The 20,702-nt window shown below is 36.8% G+C and overlaps 2 protein-coding genes across 2 annotated transcripts in view; one reads left to right on the forward strand and one right to left on the reverse strand.

Annotated features, from left to right (window-relative positions):
* Nucleotides 1-20,702, reverse strand: part of IL1RAPL1 (interleukin 1 receptor accessory protein like 1) — a 1,471,712-nt gene that overhangs the window by 660,222 nt on the left and 790,788 nt on the right. The window lies entirely within an intron of this gene.
* LOC118635817 (transcription factor SPT20 homolog) lies at nucleotides 7,178-9,139 on the forward strand (the record flags this gene model as incomplete). The annotated part of the gene is made up of 1 exon (XM_036270756.1): nucleotides 7,178-9,139. A coding segment is annotated over exon 1 (1,962 nt), but the record flags the coding sequence as incomplete, so codon positions are not given.

Genomic DNA, 20,702 nt, shown 5'->3' on the forward strand with positions numbered 1-20,702 from the left:
ATGATAAGCCATGAAGTATTTTTAACTTTGGCAATGTAATAGATGAAAATATGGTCTTTCATTTTAGCCTTAACTTGCAATTCCATTATTTGTGAGGCTGAATATCTTCCCATATACTTAAATAGTAGTTCTATTTCTTCTTTTGTGAACTGTCATTTTGATCCCCCCTCTTTTTTTACTCCTGAGTTAATGGCCTTATTTTTATTGATTTATAGGAAACTGTGAGGTAAAATTGTGAGATGGGAAATAGTGAGAAATTATTTGAGACAGGTAGATTAGAACAGTGGTTATTGGGGAATCAGAAGAAAGGGGCATAGAAGAAACATAATACCAGAGGTTATCATTCCTTCATATGAAGAATAAGGCACTTTTGAGAGGAAACATATCTTTTAAAGACAGTGATGGATTCCTGGCCAATGTGGCTCAGTGGTTGAGTGTCAACCCATGTACCAAGAGGTCGCCGGTTTGATTCCAGGTCAGGGCACATGTCCAAGTGTGGGCCCAATCCTCCGTGGGGGGCATGCAGGAAGTGGACAATTGATGTTCTTGCTCATTGATGTTTTTATCTTTCTCCCTCTCCCTTCCTCTCTCTCTAAAATCAATAAAGAAAAAAAAGTATTTAAAATAAATAAAGACAGTGATGAAGAGAAAAAGAGGAACTGACTAAAGATAAAAAAAACTCTAGTGAATCAAGATAGTATAAAAGAATTAGAAGAAACCAGACTTTGAGAAAAAGTACCACTTGTTTAAAATACTACCACCAATAAAAACAAAATCTACATGTCATAAAGTCAGCAAAAGAAGGTGGTTTGAAATGTAAAATCAAGTGAGCCATGCATTCCCCCTACTCTATCCACCACGAAATATGTTCTATTATTGGTTTGAGGGATAAAAAGCCAAAAACTGATCATTAATTCAACCAATAAAACCATTGCAAAACACATCCATATTCACATATTCACAAAGCAGAGGAAAATTTTAACTTGACACTCTAACATAAAACTATCTTATTAAGCAATCGCAGAATTGGAAGAACACTATGAATCATCATTTTATTATTTTGTTTTTGTTACAGATGCTTCTCCTTTTTCCCCCATTGACACCCTCCTCCCGATTTTGCACACCCCCGCATTGTTGTCTATGTCCATTGGTTATGCATACATGCATATAAATTTTGTGGTCTATATCTTCCCTCCTCTATCTCCCTCTTCTGAGGTTTGTCAGTCTGGACCCCACATCCATGTTTCTGGGTCCATTCTGTTCATCAGTTCATTTTGTTCATTATATTCCACAAATAAGTGAGATCATGTGATATTTGTCTTTCTCTGATTGACCTGTTTCACTTAGCATAATACTCTCCAGGTCCCTCCATGTCGTCTCAAAGGGTAAGAGATCTTTCTTTCTTACAGCTGCATAGCATTCTAGTGTGTGTGTGTGTGTGTGTGTGTGTGTGTGTGTGTGTATTACACCTCCAAATAGAAAAAGGACAAACCACAGGAAGATGTGAAACAGGAGCTAGTCAAACATAGGAGAGACAAGGCATAAAGGAGATCTAAATGTCAAGGTGATTATGGTAGGCAGAATTTCTAAAATGGACAAAAATGATTCACTCTAATTCCCAGAACATGTGAATATGAGTTACCATTCCTGTGACTATGGTATGTTATATGGTACCATGCCTTAAAATAGGTAAGATTATCCTGGATTTTTTTATGTGAGCCCTTAATAGAATAGAACTTTCTCCAGCTGGCAGCAGCAGAAGAAGTCAGAGACACTAAAAGCATGAAGCAAATTCAACCTTCTATCATTGGCTTGAGGGAAGAGGGAGACACTTGCCAAAGAATGTGATAAACTTTTAGGAGCTGAGAGAGGCTCCTGGCTGACAAATAGCAAGAAAATTAGAACTTTGATTCTATAACCACAGAAATCTGAATTTGGCCAACTACTTGAGTAAACTTGAAAGTGGATTCTTCCCCATAAGCTCCAGTTAAAAGCCTAGCTCAGCCAACCTTGGTTTTCGACTTTTTGACTTGTGAGACATTAAGTTGAGCCTGCCCTTCGTTCTGACCTACAGAACTATGAAAACCAAAAAAAAAAAAAAAAAAAAGGCTGTTGTTTTATGCCACTGTGCCACTGAGTTTGTGGTAATTTGATATGGCAGCAATAAAATACTAATAGAGTTCCCGAGGGAGTTTAGGTATAACCAAAATTAACCTAGAGTCATAAAAGATAGAATAGAAGAGAAACAAGAAAATAAATTTATACAAAAAGGTTCAGAAAAAATATGATAGTAAAGACAGGAAGAGATTATATCCAACATACTTATAACTGAAATCCCTGAAGGCAAAAAGCAAATCAAAGGAACAGACAAAATATTTTAAGATTATCATTAAAACACAAAAATACTGTTGAAATAAAATCTCTGAATCTATATATTAAATGTACCCCCATTGTGTACCTGAAAAAAAACTGAGAAAGAATGGTCAATTCCAAAAAAATCTCAGTAAAACTATTATACTTTTTTAAAATAAAGAAAATGTTCTCTGAACCTCCAGAGAAAAATGACCAATTCCTTATATAACAAAGAAAACACAGAGCACACAACAGAAGAGCAAAGTTCTCAAAAATCTAAAGAAAAGGACAGAGTGTGAGCCAAGATTTTATAATTGGCAAGATTTTAAAAATAAAAAGTCAGGAAATATTGTACATATGAACTCTTCCTAAAATAGAGAATTTTACAGTGGTACGATAAAGTTTTGGAGAAATTTTGGTAGTGAACATACATAATTGAAGATCTGGTATTAAAATAAAGGTAGTATTAAGGTTCAAGGAAAATGTGCAAAACTTGTTTTGTGATGATGTAGAGATGACACAACTAAAAAATGCAAAGGGGGTGTGAAAGGTATACAGAGTAATTTGATTCATTAACATGTAGGTGAAAATTAAAATATTTAAAGCTCACATAATAAAAATGCAAATAAGAAAAAATGAGGACTAATTGCAGCAAAAATATTACGATAGTAATAAACTTAATGAAAGAAGTAAAGGATCTCTTCACAGAAATCTACAGGTCATTGAAAAAAGAAATAAAGGAAGATATAAAAAAGTGGAAGCATATACCTTGTTCATGGATTGGAAGAATTAACATCATTAAAATGTCCATACTACCTAAAACAATCTATAGATTCAATGCAATCCCCATCAAAATACCAATGACATACTTCACAGAACTAGAACAAACACTCCAAAAGTTTACATGGAACCAAAAAAGACCTTGAATAGCCACAGCAATCTTGAAAAGAAGAACAAAATAGGGGGGATCACATTGCCAGATTTCAGGTTATACTACAAGGCCACTGTAATCAAAACAGCCTGGTACTGGCACAAAAACAGGCAGATAGATCAATGGAACAGAACAGAGAACCCAGAAATTGACCCAAGACAATATGCTCAATTAATATTTGATGAAGGTGGCAAGAGCTTACAGTGAAGTCAAGACAGTCTCTTCAATAAATGGTGTTGGGCCCTGGCCGGTTTGGCTCAGCGGTTAGAGCGTCGGCCTGTGGTCCGGAGAGACCCGGGTTCGGTTCCCGCTAAGGGCGCGTGCTTCGGTTGCAGTTTGTCCCCGGCCCTGGTTGGTCGTGCGGGTGGCAGCCACTCGATGTGTCCCTTCACGTCGATGTTTCTCTCTCTCTCCCCCTTCCTCTCTCTCCCTCCCACTCTATCTGTACAAAAAATGGAAAAATATCCTCGGGTGAGGATTAAAAAAAATAAAATAAAATAAAAAAATAAATGGTGTTGGGAAAATTGAACAGCTACTTGAGAAAAATGAAGCTAGAACACCAACTTATACCATACACGAGAATAAACTCAAAATGGATAAAAGACTTAAATGTAACTCTTGAATCCATAAAAATTCGAGGAGAAAATGTAGGCAACAAAATCTCAGACACCATACGCAGCAGAATTTTCACCGATATAACACCTAAGGCAAGAGAAACAAAGGAAGAAATGAACACACGGGACTACATCAAACTAAAAAGCTTCTGTATGGCAAAAGAAACAACCATCAAAACGGAAAGGTATCCCACTGTATGGGAGACCATAATCGCCAATGATGCATCAGATAAAGGGTTAATTTCCAAAACATATAGAATGCTCATACAACTCAACAAAAGGAAGACAAAGAACCCAATTTAAAAATGGGCAGAAGACCTAAATAGACACCTCTCCAAAGAGGACATACAAATGGCCAAGAGACATATGAAAAAAAGCTCAACATCACTAATCATCAGAGAGGTGCAAATTAAAACAACAATGAGGTGTCATCTCACACCTGTCAGAATGGCCACCATCAACAAAACATCAACAAATCATCAAACAAGTGTTGGCGAAGGTGTGGAGAAAAGGGGACTCTAGTGCACTGCTGGTGGGAATGCAGCCTGGTGCAGCCACTATGGAAAACACTATGGCGTTACCTCAAAAAAATAAAAATTGAACTGCAATTTGACCTAGTGATCCCACTTCTAGGAATATACCCTAAGAAACCTGAAACACCAATGAGAAAGAATATATGTACCCCCATGTTTGTAGCAGCACTATTTACCATAGCTAAGATCTGGAAGCAGCTTAAGTGTCCATCAGTAGGCAGATGGATTAAAAAGCTGTGGTACATGTACACAATGCAATACTATGCAGCTGTATGAAAGTAAGATCTCTTATCCTTTGAGATGGCATGGAAGGACCTAGAGAGTATTATGCTAAGTGAAACAAGCCAAGCAGAGAAAGACAAATATCACATGATCTTACTTATTTATGGAATATAATGAACCAAACAAACTGGTGAACAAAGTTAACCCAGAGACATAGAGGTGGGGTACAGACTGACAAGCCTCAGAGGAGGCAGGGTTTGTGGGGAAAGAGATAAACCACCGAACTTATATGCATGTATACATGATCAATGAACATAGATAACAAAGCTGGGGATGGGGTGGGGGGAAGAAAAGAAGGGTGTCAATGGGGGAAAAATGAGAAACATCTGTAACAAAAACAAATAAAAAATTTTAAAAAAGAAAAAAATGAGGAATAAACGTGATTATAGAAAGGTACCAGTATAAACATAACGTGGAAACAAAAAAATGAACACAAAATATACCATAAAAGAGCATGACAGAACTGTAGGATATTTTTATATTAAGGATATTAATTTTTATGAATATTGCAAATATTGTCTTCCAATTTATCATTTTATTTTATTTTGATTATTTTTCATTGATTTTTTAAATTTGCAATAATCCTCCCTATTTCTCATTTTATAACTTCTAAATTTTGCATCTTTCAGAAAGACCTCCTTCATTCTGGAGAAAATATTCTCCAATATTTTCTTCTAGTAGTTTTATAGTTTCATGATTGTCCATTTATTTTTATAGACATAGTAATAGACAAAAGCTTTTTTTTCAAACTTTTTTCCTTATTACCATTATCACTTTGTGAAAATACCTTTTCTCTACTGACATGTGATGCAACTCTTATTTTATAACAAACTCCTGTATGTTTGGGGAATTATTTGTTAGATCTCCAACTGCTCAATTTATCTCTCTTGAAATTTATGCAACATTAACACACTTTAATATGATACAGTGTCTGGTAAGGCAAGTCTCCTGTCATTAATTTTTATTTAAAACATCTTATTCACTGTTCTTGTGTGTTTAAATTTCCATGTGAACTGTAGAACTACATTGACTGGTTCTAATAGTGAATTTTCATGAATGATCAGTTTTTCTTTGAAATAAGTAATTTAATAAATTACATTTGCAAAAATAAAAGACAAAATTTTGATATTTTTTAACGATGATATCCAGTGGGACACCTGCTATCAAATTCCCTATTAATGTTTCCATGTGCTCCTCTTCTTTTAGGTGTAGTTTCATAGAAAAGTAGAAAGAGATCAGGCTTTGGGGTGAGAGATTAGATTTGTACACTGCCTCAACTGCTTATAATTTGGTAACCTTGAGCTCATTATTTAAGTTGGTTGAATAGTCAGTTTCTTCATTTGGAAAATGAGGATAAAAAATGCCTGCCTTGTAAAATTCCTGAAATATTAGATAAATTGTACTTTGAATAACTATGAAATATGGCAGATAGTTGGTGGGAACTCTCTGGAAAATAATTCCAAATAGATGTTGAAAACATCCTCGTGTATAGTTCCCACGTAGATTTTTCTCCTAACTCCAGAATTGCCCGAACTTGACTCTTTTTTTTTTTGTACTTGCCCCTAGCGGGAACTTAACCCCGGTCTCTCTGGTCCGCAGGCCCATCCTCCAACCGCTGAGGCAAACCGACCAGGGCAGAACTTGACCCTTTTTATTTGTCTGATAAATTTCTATTCAACCATATCTATCACCTTCTTTAGGAATAATTGTTCTCATTTCCCTTTGTTTAGCAGTTTCTTTCCTTTATCACCGTGTCCAAAAGTTTATAAATTGTGACTATCTGATTATTTGTTTGCCTCAATCCTGTTATATTACCTCCCTCATAATTCATTCTCATATGTAGTTGTGGGTCAAAGGTACATGCATATTTTACGGGAAGGAGGAGAACACACAGAACTTATTTATTTATTTATTTATTTATTTATTTATTTATTTATTTATTTATATTGTTCTTTGTTTTACCAAAAAAAAAAAAAAAATGGTGGTAAAGAGGAGGACAGCATTAGTCTATAGAAATGGTTTTTGTCGTTATCTTTTAAAACTGCCTGGCCTGGTCCAACACACCAATAGGAAGTGCAAGTACCGGAACAGGAAGTGCTGACCGCTGAAAGGCTCATCACCGAGGAGGAGGAAGTTACGCATGCGCACAGAAAGCTGTGTGACCTCGAGTACCCCACGTGGACTTCCGGTTGAGCTAAGGGCAACGGACGCAAGGCGAGGCCCAGCGCGCAGACCGGAGCCCTCACAGATAAAGGTATTTTCGGAAAGTTACAAGAATTTTGTTTAGCACTCCCTCAGGGACAGGTTTCTTGGTGTTCATATTGAAGTTAGACTGGTAGCCCACTGGGTAGTTGCGGTGTTTTGCATAACTATACATCAATAGTAAAGACACGATTGATTATTCTCCCTGCTTCATTAATGCACTTACACTTTCTCGTCTTTTAGGGCCCCCATTGTATAGCACAATGGATAAAGCTTTAGAACGAGCTTTGGACCATGCGGAGGGTGTCATTGAAAGTGCCCAACAGAGACCTCCTAAAAGGAAGCACTCCTCTAGTGGGGGACAATCTCTCCACGAGAAACTGTATGACATATACGTGGAAGAGTGTGGGAAAGAGTCCGAGGTTACAGAGGAATTGACAAGCAATGTGAACTTGTTAGAGAAGCTTGTTAGCAGGGAGCCCTTGCCCTGTTTGGTGGTCAACCTATACCCAGGCCAGAAGGGCTACTCGCTGATGATCAAGGGACTAGATGAAGAATATTCAGAGACTATTCGGCTGCCTTATGAAGAAAAGGAATTTCTTGAATACTTGGATGCAGAAGAATTGCCTCCTATTTTGATGGATCTCCTGGAACAGTCTCAGGTTAACCTTTTTCACCGTGGGTGTGTCATAGCAGAGATACGGGACTATAGGCAGTGCAGTCATGGGGAACCCCCTGGTTACCAAAGCAGGCATATCCTCCTACGCCCAACCATGCAGACGTTAGCCTGCGATGTACATTCCATAACCAGCGATCACCAGGAATGGACCCAGGAAGACAAACTTTTACTTGAGAGCCAGCTGATCTTAGCCACAGCTGAACCCCTGTGCCTTGATCCTTCTGTATCTGTAGCCTGCATTGAAAACAGGCTGCTCTATCACAAGCAAAAGATGAACACTGTGGCAATGCGGAGGAACTTCCAGAGGTATTCTACCGCCTCCCTGAACCGGCGGCAGCGGGAGCTGCCTTGTGGGCCACCCTCTCCTGAGCTAAGGGCACGGGCTCCTGACCCAAAACGCAAAGAAAGTCAAGCAGGTCAGCAGTCTGACCTCACAATTTCCAAGCCAGGAGATTGTGTAGATATGTGGAAAGAGCGACCCTGTGTCTTGGAGGTCCCTTCTGCATTGGATGTGGAGAAATGGGCTGAAGAGGAGAGGCCTGTCAAACATGACTCACAACCAACAGTCTGGCCAGCCCAGGAGGTAAAAGAGGGTTCTCTGTTTGGATGTCAAGCTGGCGATCAGTCCCAGACAACAAAGCCGTCTCCCATGCAGTCTCTTAATGATCCATTTATTTCTGGAAAAAGGTCACGTAAAAAAGTCAGATGTGGGAGAGAGATGTCTCACCACCGTTCCTCCACAGATGAGCATTACAGTAGTTTCATGCCTGGGTCCAAGACTGATGCTGGGAAAGCAGCCAGTCAGTCCGAGGAATTGGTGCAAAAGAATGCCAAAAGTCCAGTCACAGTGTCCCTGGGCTGCAGTGGCTCAGCCAGTCTCAGCCAACTTTCTTCAGGGGAAGAAGCAGAACAGCCTCTGGCCCTGTCGGTTCCATCTTCAGTGCTGGGGAAGGGAGTCCAGCAGCCACCGCCACCCATCAGTCTTTCCTCCAGCTCAGGAAACAGTTCCTCAGGCAACAGTTTTACTGCACAGACGGCAAGCAGCTTTCGTGAGTCTCCATTTCCTACCCCTGCTTCAAAGCCACCAAGTTTTCCCCAGAAAGCGTCTGTGGAAGTGAACCAAGTTAGCACACTTCCTGAAGCTACCCAGCCCACTGCCAGCTCATCACAAACAACCCCAGCCAGCCATGTCAAGGCCAACTCTGCTGGCCCCAATGTCATCAAAGTGGTGCGTCCTGTTCATGCAGCCCAGACTGGGGTGAGAGGTTCCAATCCTGTGAAGGGCTCTACTGCTAAGGCCAAGGCTCCAGTGGCAATCAAACCCAGAATCATATACTCAGGAGGCCAGCAGATACCAAATACATGGTCCACTGTACCAAAGGCTCCTTCACAAGGTGTTCATCTTATTTTAAAAAATGCTTCAGATCCCACACACATAACTCTACTCCAGCTTCCACCAGGTTCACTCATTTTGAACACCCAGCAGCAGCTGCAGCAGCAGCCCCAGCAGCCACAGCAACAGCTGCAGCAGCAGCCCCAGCAGCAGCAGCCCCAGCAGCAGCAGCCCCAGCAGCAGCAGCCCCAGCAGTTCTATCGGTTGATTCCACCACCACAACTTCAGCAACCTGTATCTCATATTCAACAGCCAGTGTCAAAGGGTTCAAGTGCAAAAGGTTCAACCCGTCAAAGAATTATCTTACCTGCTCCACAACCTGCTGTCATTAACTCTAATGAAATAGGAAGTGTTCTGCAGCCCCAGAGGGTGGTGATGTCTCAGCCTAGCTCTACCCAGACAAGACCTGGGCAAAGCCCTCCCCAGCAGAGTATACAGCTCCCCTCCGCCTTCCAGCAGCTGCAACAGCCCCAGCAGGTACAGGTGAGAATCTTGCAGCTCCCAGTGACTGTGCCAACCATAGAAACCCAAACAGCTCAGCCACATCGTGCCCAGCAGACAGCAAGCGGGTCAAAAGGTAAAACAAATAGAGGCCCACCCACGACTCCCAAATCCTGAGTCTTGAATTACATTTTCCTTTAAAAAAATCATAAGAGCATTGAATCAAAGGATTCCTTAGTTTTTACTGCATTTTTGTCTTTAATGTTTCAGTATTTTACATTTCTAAGTGTACAAACTGTAGAGAAGCACAACCCTGTGCTTTTTAAATTAAAATAGGGTAATAATTAAATGGGGGGAAAGAAATGGACTATGAATGAAATGAAAATCCCAGCTCTACAATTTACTAACCTTAAGCCTATTTTGTAATGTCTCTGAATTTCCTTGTCTGTAAAATGTGAATAGAAATAGGTGCTTCTTAAGTTTATCGTCAAGGTTAATATAAATAAAATATATTAGACAATGAAATTTAAATTACATTTAAATTAATTTTAAATATTAAAATAGAAAATATTAGAAGGAAATAAAAATAAGTATTTAAGCTGAAAGTAAACAACACTGGTGTAAATAATAGTTTTGTTACATTATATAAAAGTCAACCTTAGAATCAATGGCAAATATGCCATGGATATTTAGTTCTTAAAAAAAATAGACTTAAAAATAATAAGTAAGGACATTATATGTAGATATAGAGATATATAGACAGATTTTAATTCTCTATTAATAAAAAGTAGCCCTTTTACTCTAATTCCATCCCCACCACCAACATGGTGAATTTTCTGTCTAATAAAACTGGATGCATTAGGCACTTGTAATTCATTCTTCAGTAATTGAGGGATGATTTGAATATATGATTCAATATCATTTGCCAGACAATATTCTTCAAATGCATTATTCATGTTGTGTTTATTATTTTGCAAATACTTCATAATATACAAATGCACCTGCTGTCTGCCATTCATCTTGCTCTTCTATTCTATCTAAATTATTTTGTATACTTCAGACAGGATAATAATCACAAGAGAGAAAAGGTAAAAGTTTTTATTTATAATGGACAAGTGAATGAAAAATTATAAGTATGCATGAACTGATGAAACAAATTACAATAGGGAATTATAGGGGCAAGAATGAAAAAATATATCTGATAATTAAAAATGATTTCTGTAGCTTCTAAACAATATATTTTAGGATAATATCGTAAAGCAAGAAATTAAATGTCTAGATCAAACCTCCCTCTCTCAAAAATCTTGAGTAAATTTAAACATGGATAATACTTTAAAATATTTTATATGCAAATGTAAAGATTTATATTACTCAAAAATGTAATCTTCCTGGTTTTCTGGAATTGAGGAATGCTTGAAAAGAATGAGCTATTGAAAAAATGTAAAAATATTTTTTGTTAAATAGTTATCTTTGTTACTTTATTTGATTGTAATTGTATTTGCTATTTGAGCTACCCCTGTGGATGATCAGTAAACATCTTTCACTTAACATGTCCAAATATGATGATATTCATCATCTCCTCAAGCCTATCAGAACCTGTACTGTTTGGTTTCAGAATAATTCACAAAGTAATATAATTAATTATCAAGTAACTTGAAATAATTTTTAAAGACATAAAATCTATCAGCACACCCTTAACATTCCTAAGTACTTCTACTCCAGCTTGTGGACTTTGAGGGATTCTTAGAAAAATTCTCATACTTCCTTTTTTTTCTTTGATAAGATATTTTATTCTTAACAGCCTGTCCCATTCACATTTAGAATAAGAAAGAAAACATAGTGAAATAAAATTCTGAGTGAAGTATCTTACACCAAGATTCAAGTTTAACAATACTATTTCCCCATCCCTACAACACTCACAATACCTTGAGTATTCCTGTTTAGCACACAGAACAGACTAGAAATAATACCAGGCATGCCAATTACTCATTTGAAAGTTTAAAATTTCTTTTTCCCTATTTTTATAAGCACCTTTCCCTTATTTTTATTATTAAATTATAGATGACATACAATAGTATATTAATTCCAGGTGTACAGCATAATGACTTGGCATTTATATTCCTTATGATGTGATCACTACAATAAGTCTGATAATCATAAGTTATTATGATAATATTGAATATTTTCCCTATGCTGTACTTTACATCCCTGTGATTTTTTTTTTAATAAGTGGAGGGTTGTGCCTTTTTTTCTTCTTCACCCTTTCACTCATCCCTGCACCCCCTTCCCCTCCAGCAAGCATCCATTTGTTCTCTGTATCTGAGTCTGTTTCTGTTTTATTTGTTCATTTGTTTTGCTTTCTTAACAGCTGAACCACCATCCTATTTAAGGTAATAAATGATATACAAAAGTTGGAGGTAGAATGAGTCCTGACCTTAGCAAATAGATTTACAATACAATGTTTTCATCTGTGACATTTCTGACCAAGCCACACTCCTTTGCTTAATTTTGTTCCCTGCATCTGCAAACTCTGTGGAATCAAATTCAAACTATTTTGTTTGGCAAAAAGGTCTTTTTTACCTGGATTTGGGCTGTCACTTCTCCCCAATCCCTAGCACTTTCTCATTCACATCTATGGCTTTGGTGCACTTAACTACTGTTGACTCTGACATATCAAGTTCTTCCTAGATTTCATGGTTGGTGAAGACCCCCAACCAGGAACTCCTTTTCATTCTCTGCTCATCACTTAATACTAAGTCTAAGCATCACCCTTCTGGAGTCTGAGTCTATTTCCATATTATCCTTTATGACAGAACATTTCAAACTATTTCACAGGGTTATTTGTGAATAAAATATGATAGTAAATATAAAGAAAAAATAAAAATTGAAGGTGTATATTAATATAAGTAAACTTTTCAAAGTTTTTATTTATTTTTCAAACATAGATTGTATAACTTTGCATGCTCTTAGAGGGATTAGTACTTTTGCTGTAATGATTAAAATTTTACTATATATAAATATATGTAATGTATATTTATGTTCTCTAATATTTTGTGTTGCATGTCACAACTGTCTTTTGAAAACATCAAAAGAGTACTAAATGGGAATTATTATTGTAAAAAATGGGATATATAAAATAATAGAACTTTTACCAGTATTCGAATATAATTTTCCTATAGGCACATACATAATTAAATAATTATTGTATTATAAGTTATTTTAATTTAAATAGTTAAAGTGATACCTATATGTAAGAAACAAGAAAATTAAATATGGCTTTTTTGTCTTTGTGGCTTTTAACCAAGAAATTCTTCTTGAAATTATGATTCAGGTATAGGTCACTCTGATGAACTATAACAGAAAAGAGTTCTCTTGCAAAATTCCAAGACCACACTGAAGAACAAGAAGTCATATCACTAAGATACTTCTTTATATTTCAAGTCATCCTATTTCTTGTACATTTGTATTTCTTAGAAGTTTTGAATTTGGGGCATATATTAAATCTATGCAAATAAAACAACATTCTCCTGTCTGTTTACCTGTTATTACACCATGTGATAATAGTCTGATGGAGCCTTATTTTCTTTTTTTGAGTTTTTTCTCTTTATTTTTGTTTTCTTTTTTGCTCAATTTCCCCACTCCCCCTACCCATCCACCCAGCCTCCTACCCCCGACAGTTGTCAGCCTGCTTTCTATCCATGAGTCTGTCTCTATTTTGTCAGATTGGGGTGCTATGTTTAGGATGACAGGACTTAAAAACAGATGTGGTGGGAAAATGGGGAGATTTTTGTTCAATGAGTAGAGTTTTAGTTTTGCAAGATGAAAAAGTTCTAGTGATTTATTGAACAACTAGGAAAAGTTCTAGTAACATTACTGAACTGTATAAATAAAAATGGTTTAGGTGATAAACTATGTTTTGTGTTAACAATGAACATTTAAAGCAACAACAATAAAACAGATGTAGAATACAAAATATTTCAGTTTCAGGGGCCTTAGGGGAACCTTAGTCACTTACGTGCTTTATTATTTATTTATTTATTTATTTATTTATTTATTTATTTATTTATTTTTATCCTCACCCAAATATGAGGACATATTTGCATTTATTTTCAGATAGACCGAGAGTGAGAGAGGGAGAAAGAGAGAGAGAAACATCGATGTGAGGGAGACACATCCACTGGTTGCCACCCACATGACCCCAACCGGGACCAGGGAAAAACTGCAGCCGGGGTACATACCCTTACCGGGAACCAAACCTGGACCTCTCTGGTCCATGGGCCTACACTCTAACCGCTGAGCCAAACCAGTCAGGGCCACTTATATGCTTTATAACAGGGTGGTTCTGGACACAACCCTCTGGAGCCAGACTGTTTAATTTTATTTGTTTTTGTTTTTTGTTTTTTTTATCCTCACCTGAGGACATTTTTCCAATTTTTGTACAGATAGAGTGGGAGGGAGAGAGAGGTGGGGAGAGAGGGAGAGAGAGAGAGAAACATCGACGTGAAAGGGACACATCGAGTGGCTGCCACCCGCACGACCAACCAGGGCCGGGGACAAACTGCAACCGAGGTACGTGCCCTTAGCGGGAACCGAACCCGGGTCTCTCCGGACCGCAGGCCAACGCTCTAACCGCTGAGCCAAACCGGCCAGGGCCAGACTGTTTAATTTTAAAACCTGGCTCTGTACAGAGTTGTGGAACCATGGGTAAGTCACTTAACTTCTCTGTGCCACAATTTTTTCATCTGCAAAATGAACATATTCCATAGGTCTGTTTTCACATAGTTGTTACAAGCTTTAAAGATGATAGTTTAAGCTATTTAAACATTCCATAAAATAAATTCTCCAGAATAACTGAAAAGAAGGGGTTATTCTCACCAAATTTAAGATATGCTTTAGATGATCTAACAATACAGGGCTGTCTGGCAAACATGATATTCCTCTGATGAGCAACTGGGACCATCTGGAAGTGGTGGTAATACTTCAATGCAAAGAAAAGATATCTGCATTATTGTTGATTTTTAAAATGGTGTGGCATCAGTTTTCTGATGTTCTGGACAAAGCAAGCAAATGCTAGTTTCTAATATAAACCTCAAATCAAACATCCCAACAGGATACCCCTTGAATTGCAAATTAAGTTGCCTCACATATGTCCCACTCCACAAAGCCTACTTCAGTTTAGATGGCTGTAGGACTTTATTTAATAATTGATTATTCCCCCAGGCAAAGAGGGAAAAGTCCAGTGAGGACAATATTTCAGAATGGAAGAGAGCCTGTGGATATCCTTGTAGGCACCAGTCAAAACTAGTAGTGCTCAATTACTCATCTAAAATGCTTACCAGTAACTATAAAGTGGTTACCATACCTTGCATTCATTCATTCACAAATATTTATTGAACACATATTACAGGACAGATTGTGTCAAAGTCCTAAAGACACAGCAGTAAACGAGAAATAATGGCTATCAAAGGCTCACAGTCTAGTACATTAAGAATAAATAAATACTGACAAAGTAGAGAAAACTCTAGTGCAGCTTTCAATCAAAGTGTAAGCAAAATTAATGCATTAACCTTTTTATTTTTATTACATTTGAAGAGTATAGTATTCGATGATAATTTTAAGAAACTTTGCAATTTAGGATTTAAAATGAAAATAGCAAAAACTTCCAGATGTAGTGTTGACATAATATCACTTTTTTATCACTTTTTTTTTATCACTTACCCTCATTTCAGCTTAATAAGCTCTCTTGACTCTCATCTTTCCATGTTTAATCCAAAGCAATTAAACTGATATGCAGATGCCATTTGTATTGCTTTAAGAGTGACACTTAACACACAATTTTATTATAATAGGCAACTAGAATGTTTGTAGAATGATCAGCCCATTTTTATTTTTAAAATATGTGGTTTCTTGCATTGTATACTTATAAAGTGTCCTAACACACATTTCATTTGATAAATGCCATGTGGATAATATTTGTTTTGTATACTGAACACAAAGTTAATACCATCTAATATTTCTTTCTTTTTTTTTTTATCCTCACCCGAGGACATTTTTTTTTTTTTTTCATTTTTTGTTCAGGTAGAGTGGGAGAGAGAGGAACAGAGAGAGAGAGAAACATCGATGTGAAAGGAACACATCGAGTGGCTGCCACCCGCACAACCGACCAGGGCCGGGGACAAACTGCAACTGAGGTACGCGCCCTTAGCGGGAACCGAACCCGGGTCTCTCAGGACCGCAGGCTGACGCTCTAACCGCTGAGCCAAACCGGCCAGGGCCCATCTGATATTTCTATTTAAAAGCTTGCTATTCTTTTGCTCAGTCTCTACAAAAATATTTTAGCTAATAAATTATATTAGTAAAAAGTATAAGATAAACTGAAAATAAAGTGTGACTGTGAGTGTATGTGTGAGTGTGTGTTTAAGGCATTCTGTTGTTTAGGATTTAGTTCTAAGTAGGGAATCAGAAGATTATAGTGAAAATGCCAAATACACTTTATGAGAATATATTCAATTAGTTAAGCTTGTATGGTAAGTTGGTTGTATTAATGGTCCCAGTTCTTCACTCCTACATGTACCCATATGCCTTGACATGTAACCTCCACTTTGAATCCATTCACCATGCTATTTGCTTGAGCCAATGGGATGTTAGAAGTCATTAAGCAGAGGCTCAATACTTATACATCTCTTTTTCCTTTGTTGTTCCACTGATGTTGACATGAGAACATGTTTGAGGAAGAAAGTCTCATAGAACTCGATTCTAGCCTCCCTACTCCAGTTACTCCATGTGAGGCCATCCTAAATCAGTCAACAAGTAGTTGATGTCTAGAGAGGAAATCAGCTGTAATTTGCTAGGTTTAGGAGATAATATAACTTCCCGACTCTGAGAGTCTTTATATTTTATCATCATCTCTTGAGAAAAACATGATGTAGGATGGTACATATCACTGTATTAAGATTTAATAGATTTTCTTTTTTTAATGGATTTTTCCATTAAGCATTACTGACATATATTTAATAACACTCTCAAACAATCAGAAGCTTTAGAAAGATACTCCATTAAGGAGAAAAACGTATCAGAATCAGAGCATTTCTTCAAAAAGGAAATAATTTTCAATTAAAGGCCTTGTCTAGTAGCTGAAAAATCATTTGATGGACAGACTAATATTAATAATAAATGTATATTAATCCCACACATTCACTCAAAAATATTTATTCAGAAACTATTATATGCTAATCATTGTCCAAAGTTCTGGGATACAAAACAGATAAGTTTTCAGACTTTTATTGCAGTGCTTTGCTTGGTAAACTCAAATTTAAAAAAAAAAATCACCATTACAAAATTTGTTTTGACAGAAACAGATTAAAAATATCAACTTGTGTTCATGCACAAAAAGGAAATAAAAATATAAAAAGTGAAATGTGAGCTAGAATTAATCTGGACTTAATTTATTTAAATTTTGACTCCTATAATTATTTTCTGACTAATCTACTCCATCTGTGACTCAAGACTTACATGGCTAAGAACCATTTAAGTGCATCTAAAAACCTACAGTTTAGCATGATCCAAAGTCACACAGTTGGTCAATTGACCAAACCTTGAATCATGGAAACCCATATCTCCTGTCAAGAGTGTTCAAGGGTTTAGAGTATGGGTCTAAGGTGAGGTAGATGGGCTTAAATCCAAGCTCCACCATTTATTAGTTTTTGTCTGACCTTAGCTCAGTAATTAAACTCTTTAACGTATTACTATATACCTGTTTTAAGTTTCAGAGATGTACTACACTTGAACATGGTCTTTTAATATTAAAATTATCTATTACTCACAGGTATGTTTTTTTCTTCTAATTCTATGGTTCCACTCTATAGTTTCTTACCTATATTAAGAATCTAAGGTGCACCATAGCTTTTTTATCCACTCATCTGCTGATGGGCACTTGGGCTGTTTGTAGATTTGGGTTATTGTAAATGATGCTGGTACAAACATAGGGATGCATATATTTTTTCTGATTGTTGTTTCAGGATTCTTAGGATATGTTCCCAGAAGTAGGATCACTGCATCAAATGGCAGTTCCATTTTTAATTTTTTGAGAAAACTATACTGTTTTCCACAGTGGCTGCACCAGTCTGCATCCCCACCAGCAGTGCAAGGAGGTTCCCTTTTCTCCACATTCTATCAGCAGTTTTTGTTTGTTAATTTCTTGATAGTAGTCATTCTGACAGGTATGAGGTAACACCTCATTGTAGTTTTTATTTGCATCTCTGATCTTTAGTGACTTTGAGCATTTTTTCATATGTTTATTGGTCATATGTACGTCCTCTTTGGAGAAGTATCTATTCAGGTCCTCTGCCCATTTTTTAATTGTCTTGTTTGTCTTTTTGGTGTTGAGTTGTATAATTCTTTATATATTTTGGAAATTAACTCCTTATCAGATGTATCATTGGTGAATATGTTCTCCCATACTGTGGGTTCTCTTTTCATTTTATTGTTGGTACATTTACCAGTGGAATATTATGCAGTTATAAAAAAAAGTAGAAACTTTTACTGTTTGCAACAGCATGGATGAACCTGGAGAGTATTATGCTAAGTAAAATAAGCCAGTCAAAGAATACAAATACTATATGATCTCATCTCACTAATATGTAGAATTTAATGAACAAAATGAACTGATGAACAAACTGGAACCAGAAGCATGGATACATGGAACAAATTGGTAGGAGCCAGAGGGAACATGGGTGGGGGTGAATGGATAAATAAGTTGAAAGGATTAGCTAAAGAACATATATGCATGTCCCATGGACACCAACAATAGTGTGGTGAAGTCCAACAGAAGGGGAGGCAGGTGCAGGTTGAGGTGGGCAAAGGGGGAGTGGATGTGTGCAATAATGTTAACATTAAAATTTATTTTTTAAAATAATTTTTCTATATTGATTTTAGAGAAAGAGGAAGGAAGAGGGAGAAAGATAAAGATGTCAATGAGAGAAACCATCAATTGACCATGTCCTGCATGCCTCTCACTGGGGATTAGGCCCACTACCTGGGAATGTGCCCTGACCAGGAATCGAACGAGTGACCTCTTGGTACATGGGTCAATGCTCAACCACTGAGCCACATCAGCCGGGCAACATTTAAATAAAATATTTTTAAAGGATAGGAAGAAGGTAGAGCAAATAAAAAATATGCTTTTGAAAAAAAAAAAATTGTTCACCATATTTTTTAGAAGATTTTCTCAAGAATTTAATTCTGCACTTTATCAATATAAAACTGAATGCAGAGCAAAACAAAGTGGTATTTTTGTACTATAATTAGACTTTCAGAGAAAAATAAAAACCAAACACTAATTATGTGTCAAACAAGGTAGTAAGTGTTTCATGCAAATCACCTCCTTGAGCCTGAACAATATACTGAACATAAGTCATTCATTAGTATCTGCTTTGACACTTGAGTAGATGGATTCAGAGAGGAGAAATAAGTTGTAAACTATATAACAGGATTTGAACTCAGGTCTGCTTGAAGAGCTCAAGCTCCTAAAACCAAAACTAGTGTTATTTTATATAAATAAATTCAGGTTAAAATAGTGGTGTTATCTCATTTTTAAAAGCACATTTTACATTTATATCACTTCAATGATATTCCCCATATATGTCTTCCCAGACCTTTGGCAACTTAATATCAAACAGGAAGATTGCCACTAGGTAATAGGACACTATTCTAAATATAAGTTGTTTACTCTTCTACATTGTGAACATGTCTTAAATGGATATATAGAAGACAATCTGATAAATTTACTCAACTGGGATCTAAAAATATATTCAGGTTAGAGTAATGGTTAAGTATATACAACAAAGCAAAGTCTAAGATCAACAAGGGAAAGAACCTCCACTTGGATACACAGCTAGCTACAAAAGATTGACAGACACCAATGGCAGCATGCTGAATATGAGCACTGATTTTAGTTAAATTTTTTTTTTAATCACGATATTTAGACCAAAGGAAGGGGCTAAGCTTGGTCTTCTCCATGCTAGTTAGACCAAAATATGGTGATGTAATATGAACCACTGTGAGAACTAGAGATGCTTAGCTTCACAAAGAATATAGGAGCATATGAAGAGGAAGAGTTAACAGAGTTAGACACATGTCCCAGGCATCTATCCATAGGGAAATCTGAATGGTTCCCATCAGGAATTTTGAAATTCAATTTTGCATGTTAGACTGATGGAGCTTAGACCTCATTCAAGTTTTGGTTCTGTTTTCTATGAGTTTATTTATATCTAGGAAAACTCAAGTAAGGACCGCAGTCAGAGAAGGCATAAAGACATTACATTGCCTATGAGCACCATTTACACTCTGTGCATTACTGAAGTATAGGCTAAATAGGGATGCTATAGATTTCTTAAAATATCAGAAGAGCTTTTGTAAAAATGAAGAAGTGCAATTGCTTTAGGGTAGGTCCCAGGATACAGATCTTGGATCAAAAGGAAGGAACTTTGGAGAGCTCAGAATAAAGAAGACATTTCTAACTGAATGGTGTAAGCAGAAATGCCTGCCTTAGGATGTCATGGATCAAAGTTCAAATACAGGATAGACAACCATTTGGCAGTTATGGGGAAAGGCCATATACAAAGAGTTCATAGGAGGAAAGCAGCTACAAAGTCTCCCCTCCCTCATCCTAAGATTATTTTAAACTAAAACTCCCAAGTCTTTCTGTCTTCATTTAACTCTCAGGAACTTCCCAACACATTTTCAAATACTTGTTTGAAAGACATCTTCAAAATACTCTTAGTGTCTTAATCCATTCAGTCAAATACCAGAATATATCATCTGCCCAATTTCCTGTTTCTATTCTGATACCACATTATCCTAGTCATCCAAGCAGGAAACCAGTCATCATGGGCCCCTCCCTTTTCTCCTCAATCAGTTATTAAATCATGTGGATTCTGCTTTACATATTGTCTCTGACACCCACCCCCTCCTCCCCAGTACTTTCCCACTGTCCTAGTCAAAGATTTCACTATTTCTCACTTAGGCCAATTGGTAATGAGCTGTTAACTCTTATCCCTGCCTCTGATCTCATCTCCATTCTCTTTATCTAATATATGACAGCCAAATCAATTTTTCTCAAAAATGGTCTGGATGATACATCTCTCTCTTCAAAATTCATTACCTCCTGCAAAATTAAGCACAATCCTCTCACAATGAATATGATCTAAAATCTACATTAAACTTTTCCATTCTCTCTCTTTCATTGTGATCATAGGTGCAATACCTATTTCTGCCA

This window comes from Molossus molossus, unplaced genomic scaffold, assembly GCF_014108415.1.
Source record: "Molossus molossus isolate mMolMol1 unplaced genomic scaffold, mMolMol1.p scaffold_m16_p_2, whole genome shotgun sequence".
NCBI classification, from domain to species: domain Eukaryota; kingdom Metazoa; phylum Chordata; class Mammalia; order Chiroptera; family Molossidae; genus Molossus; species Molossus molossus.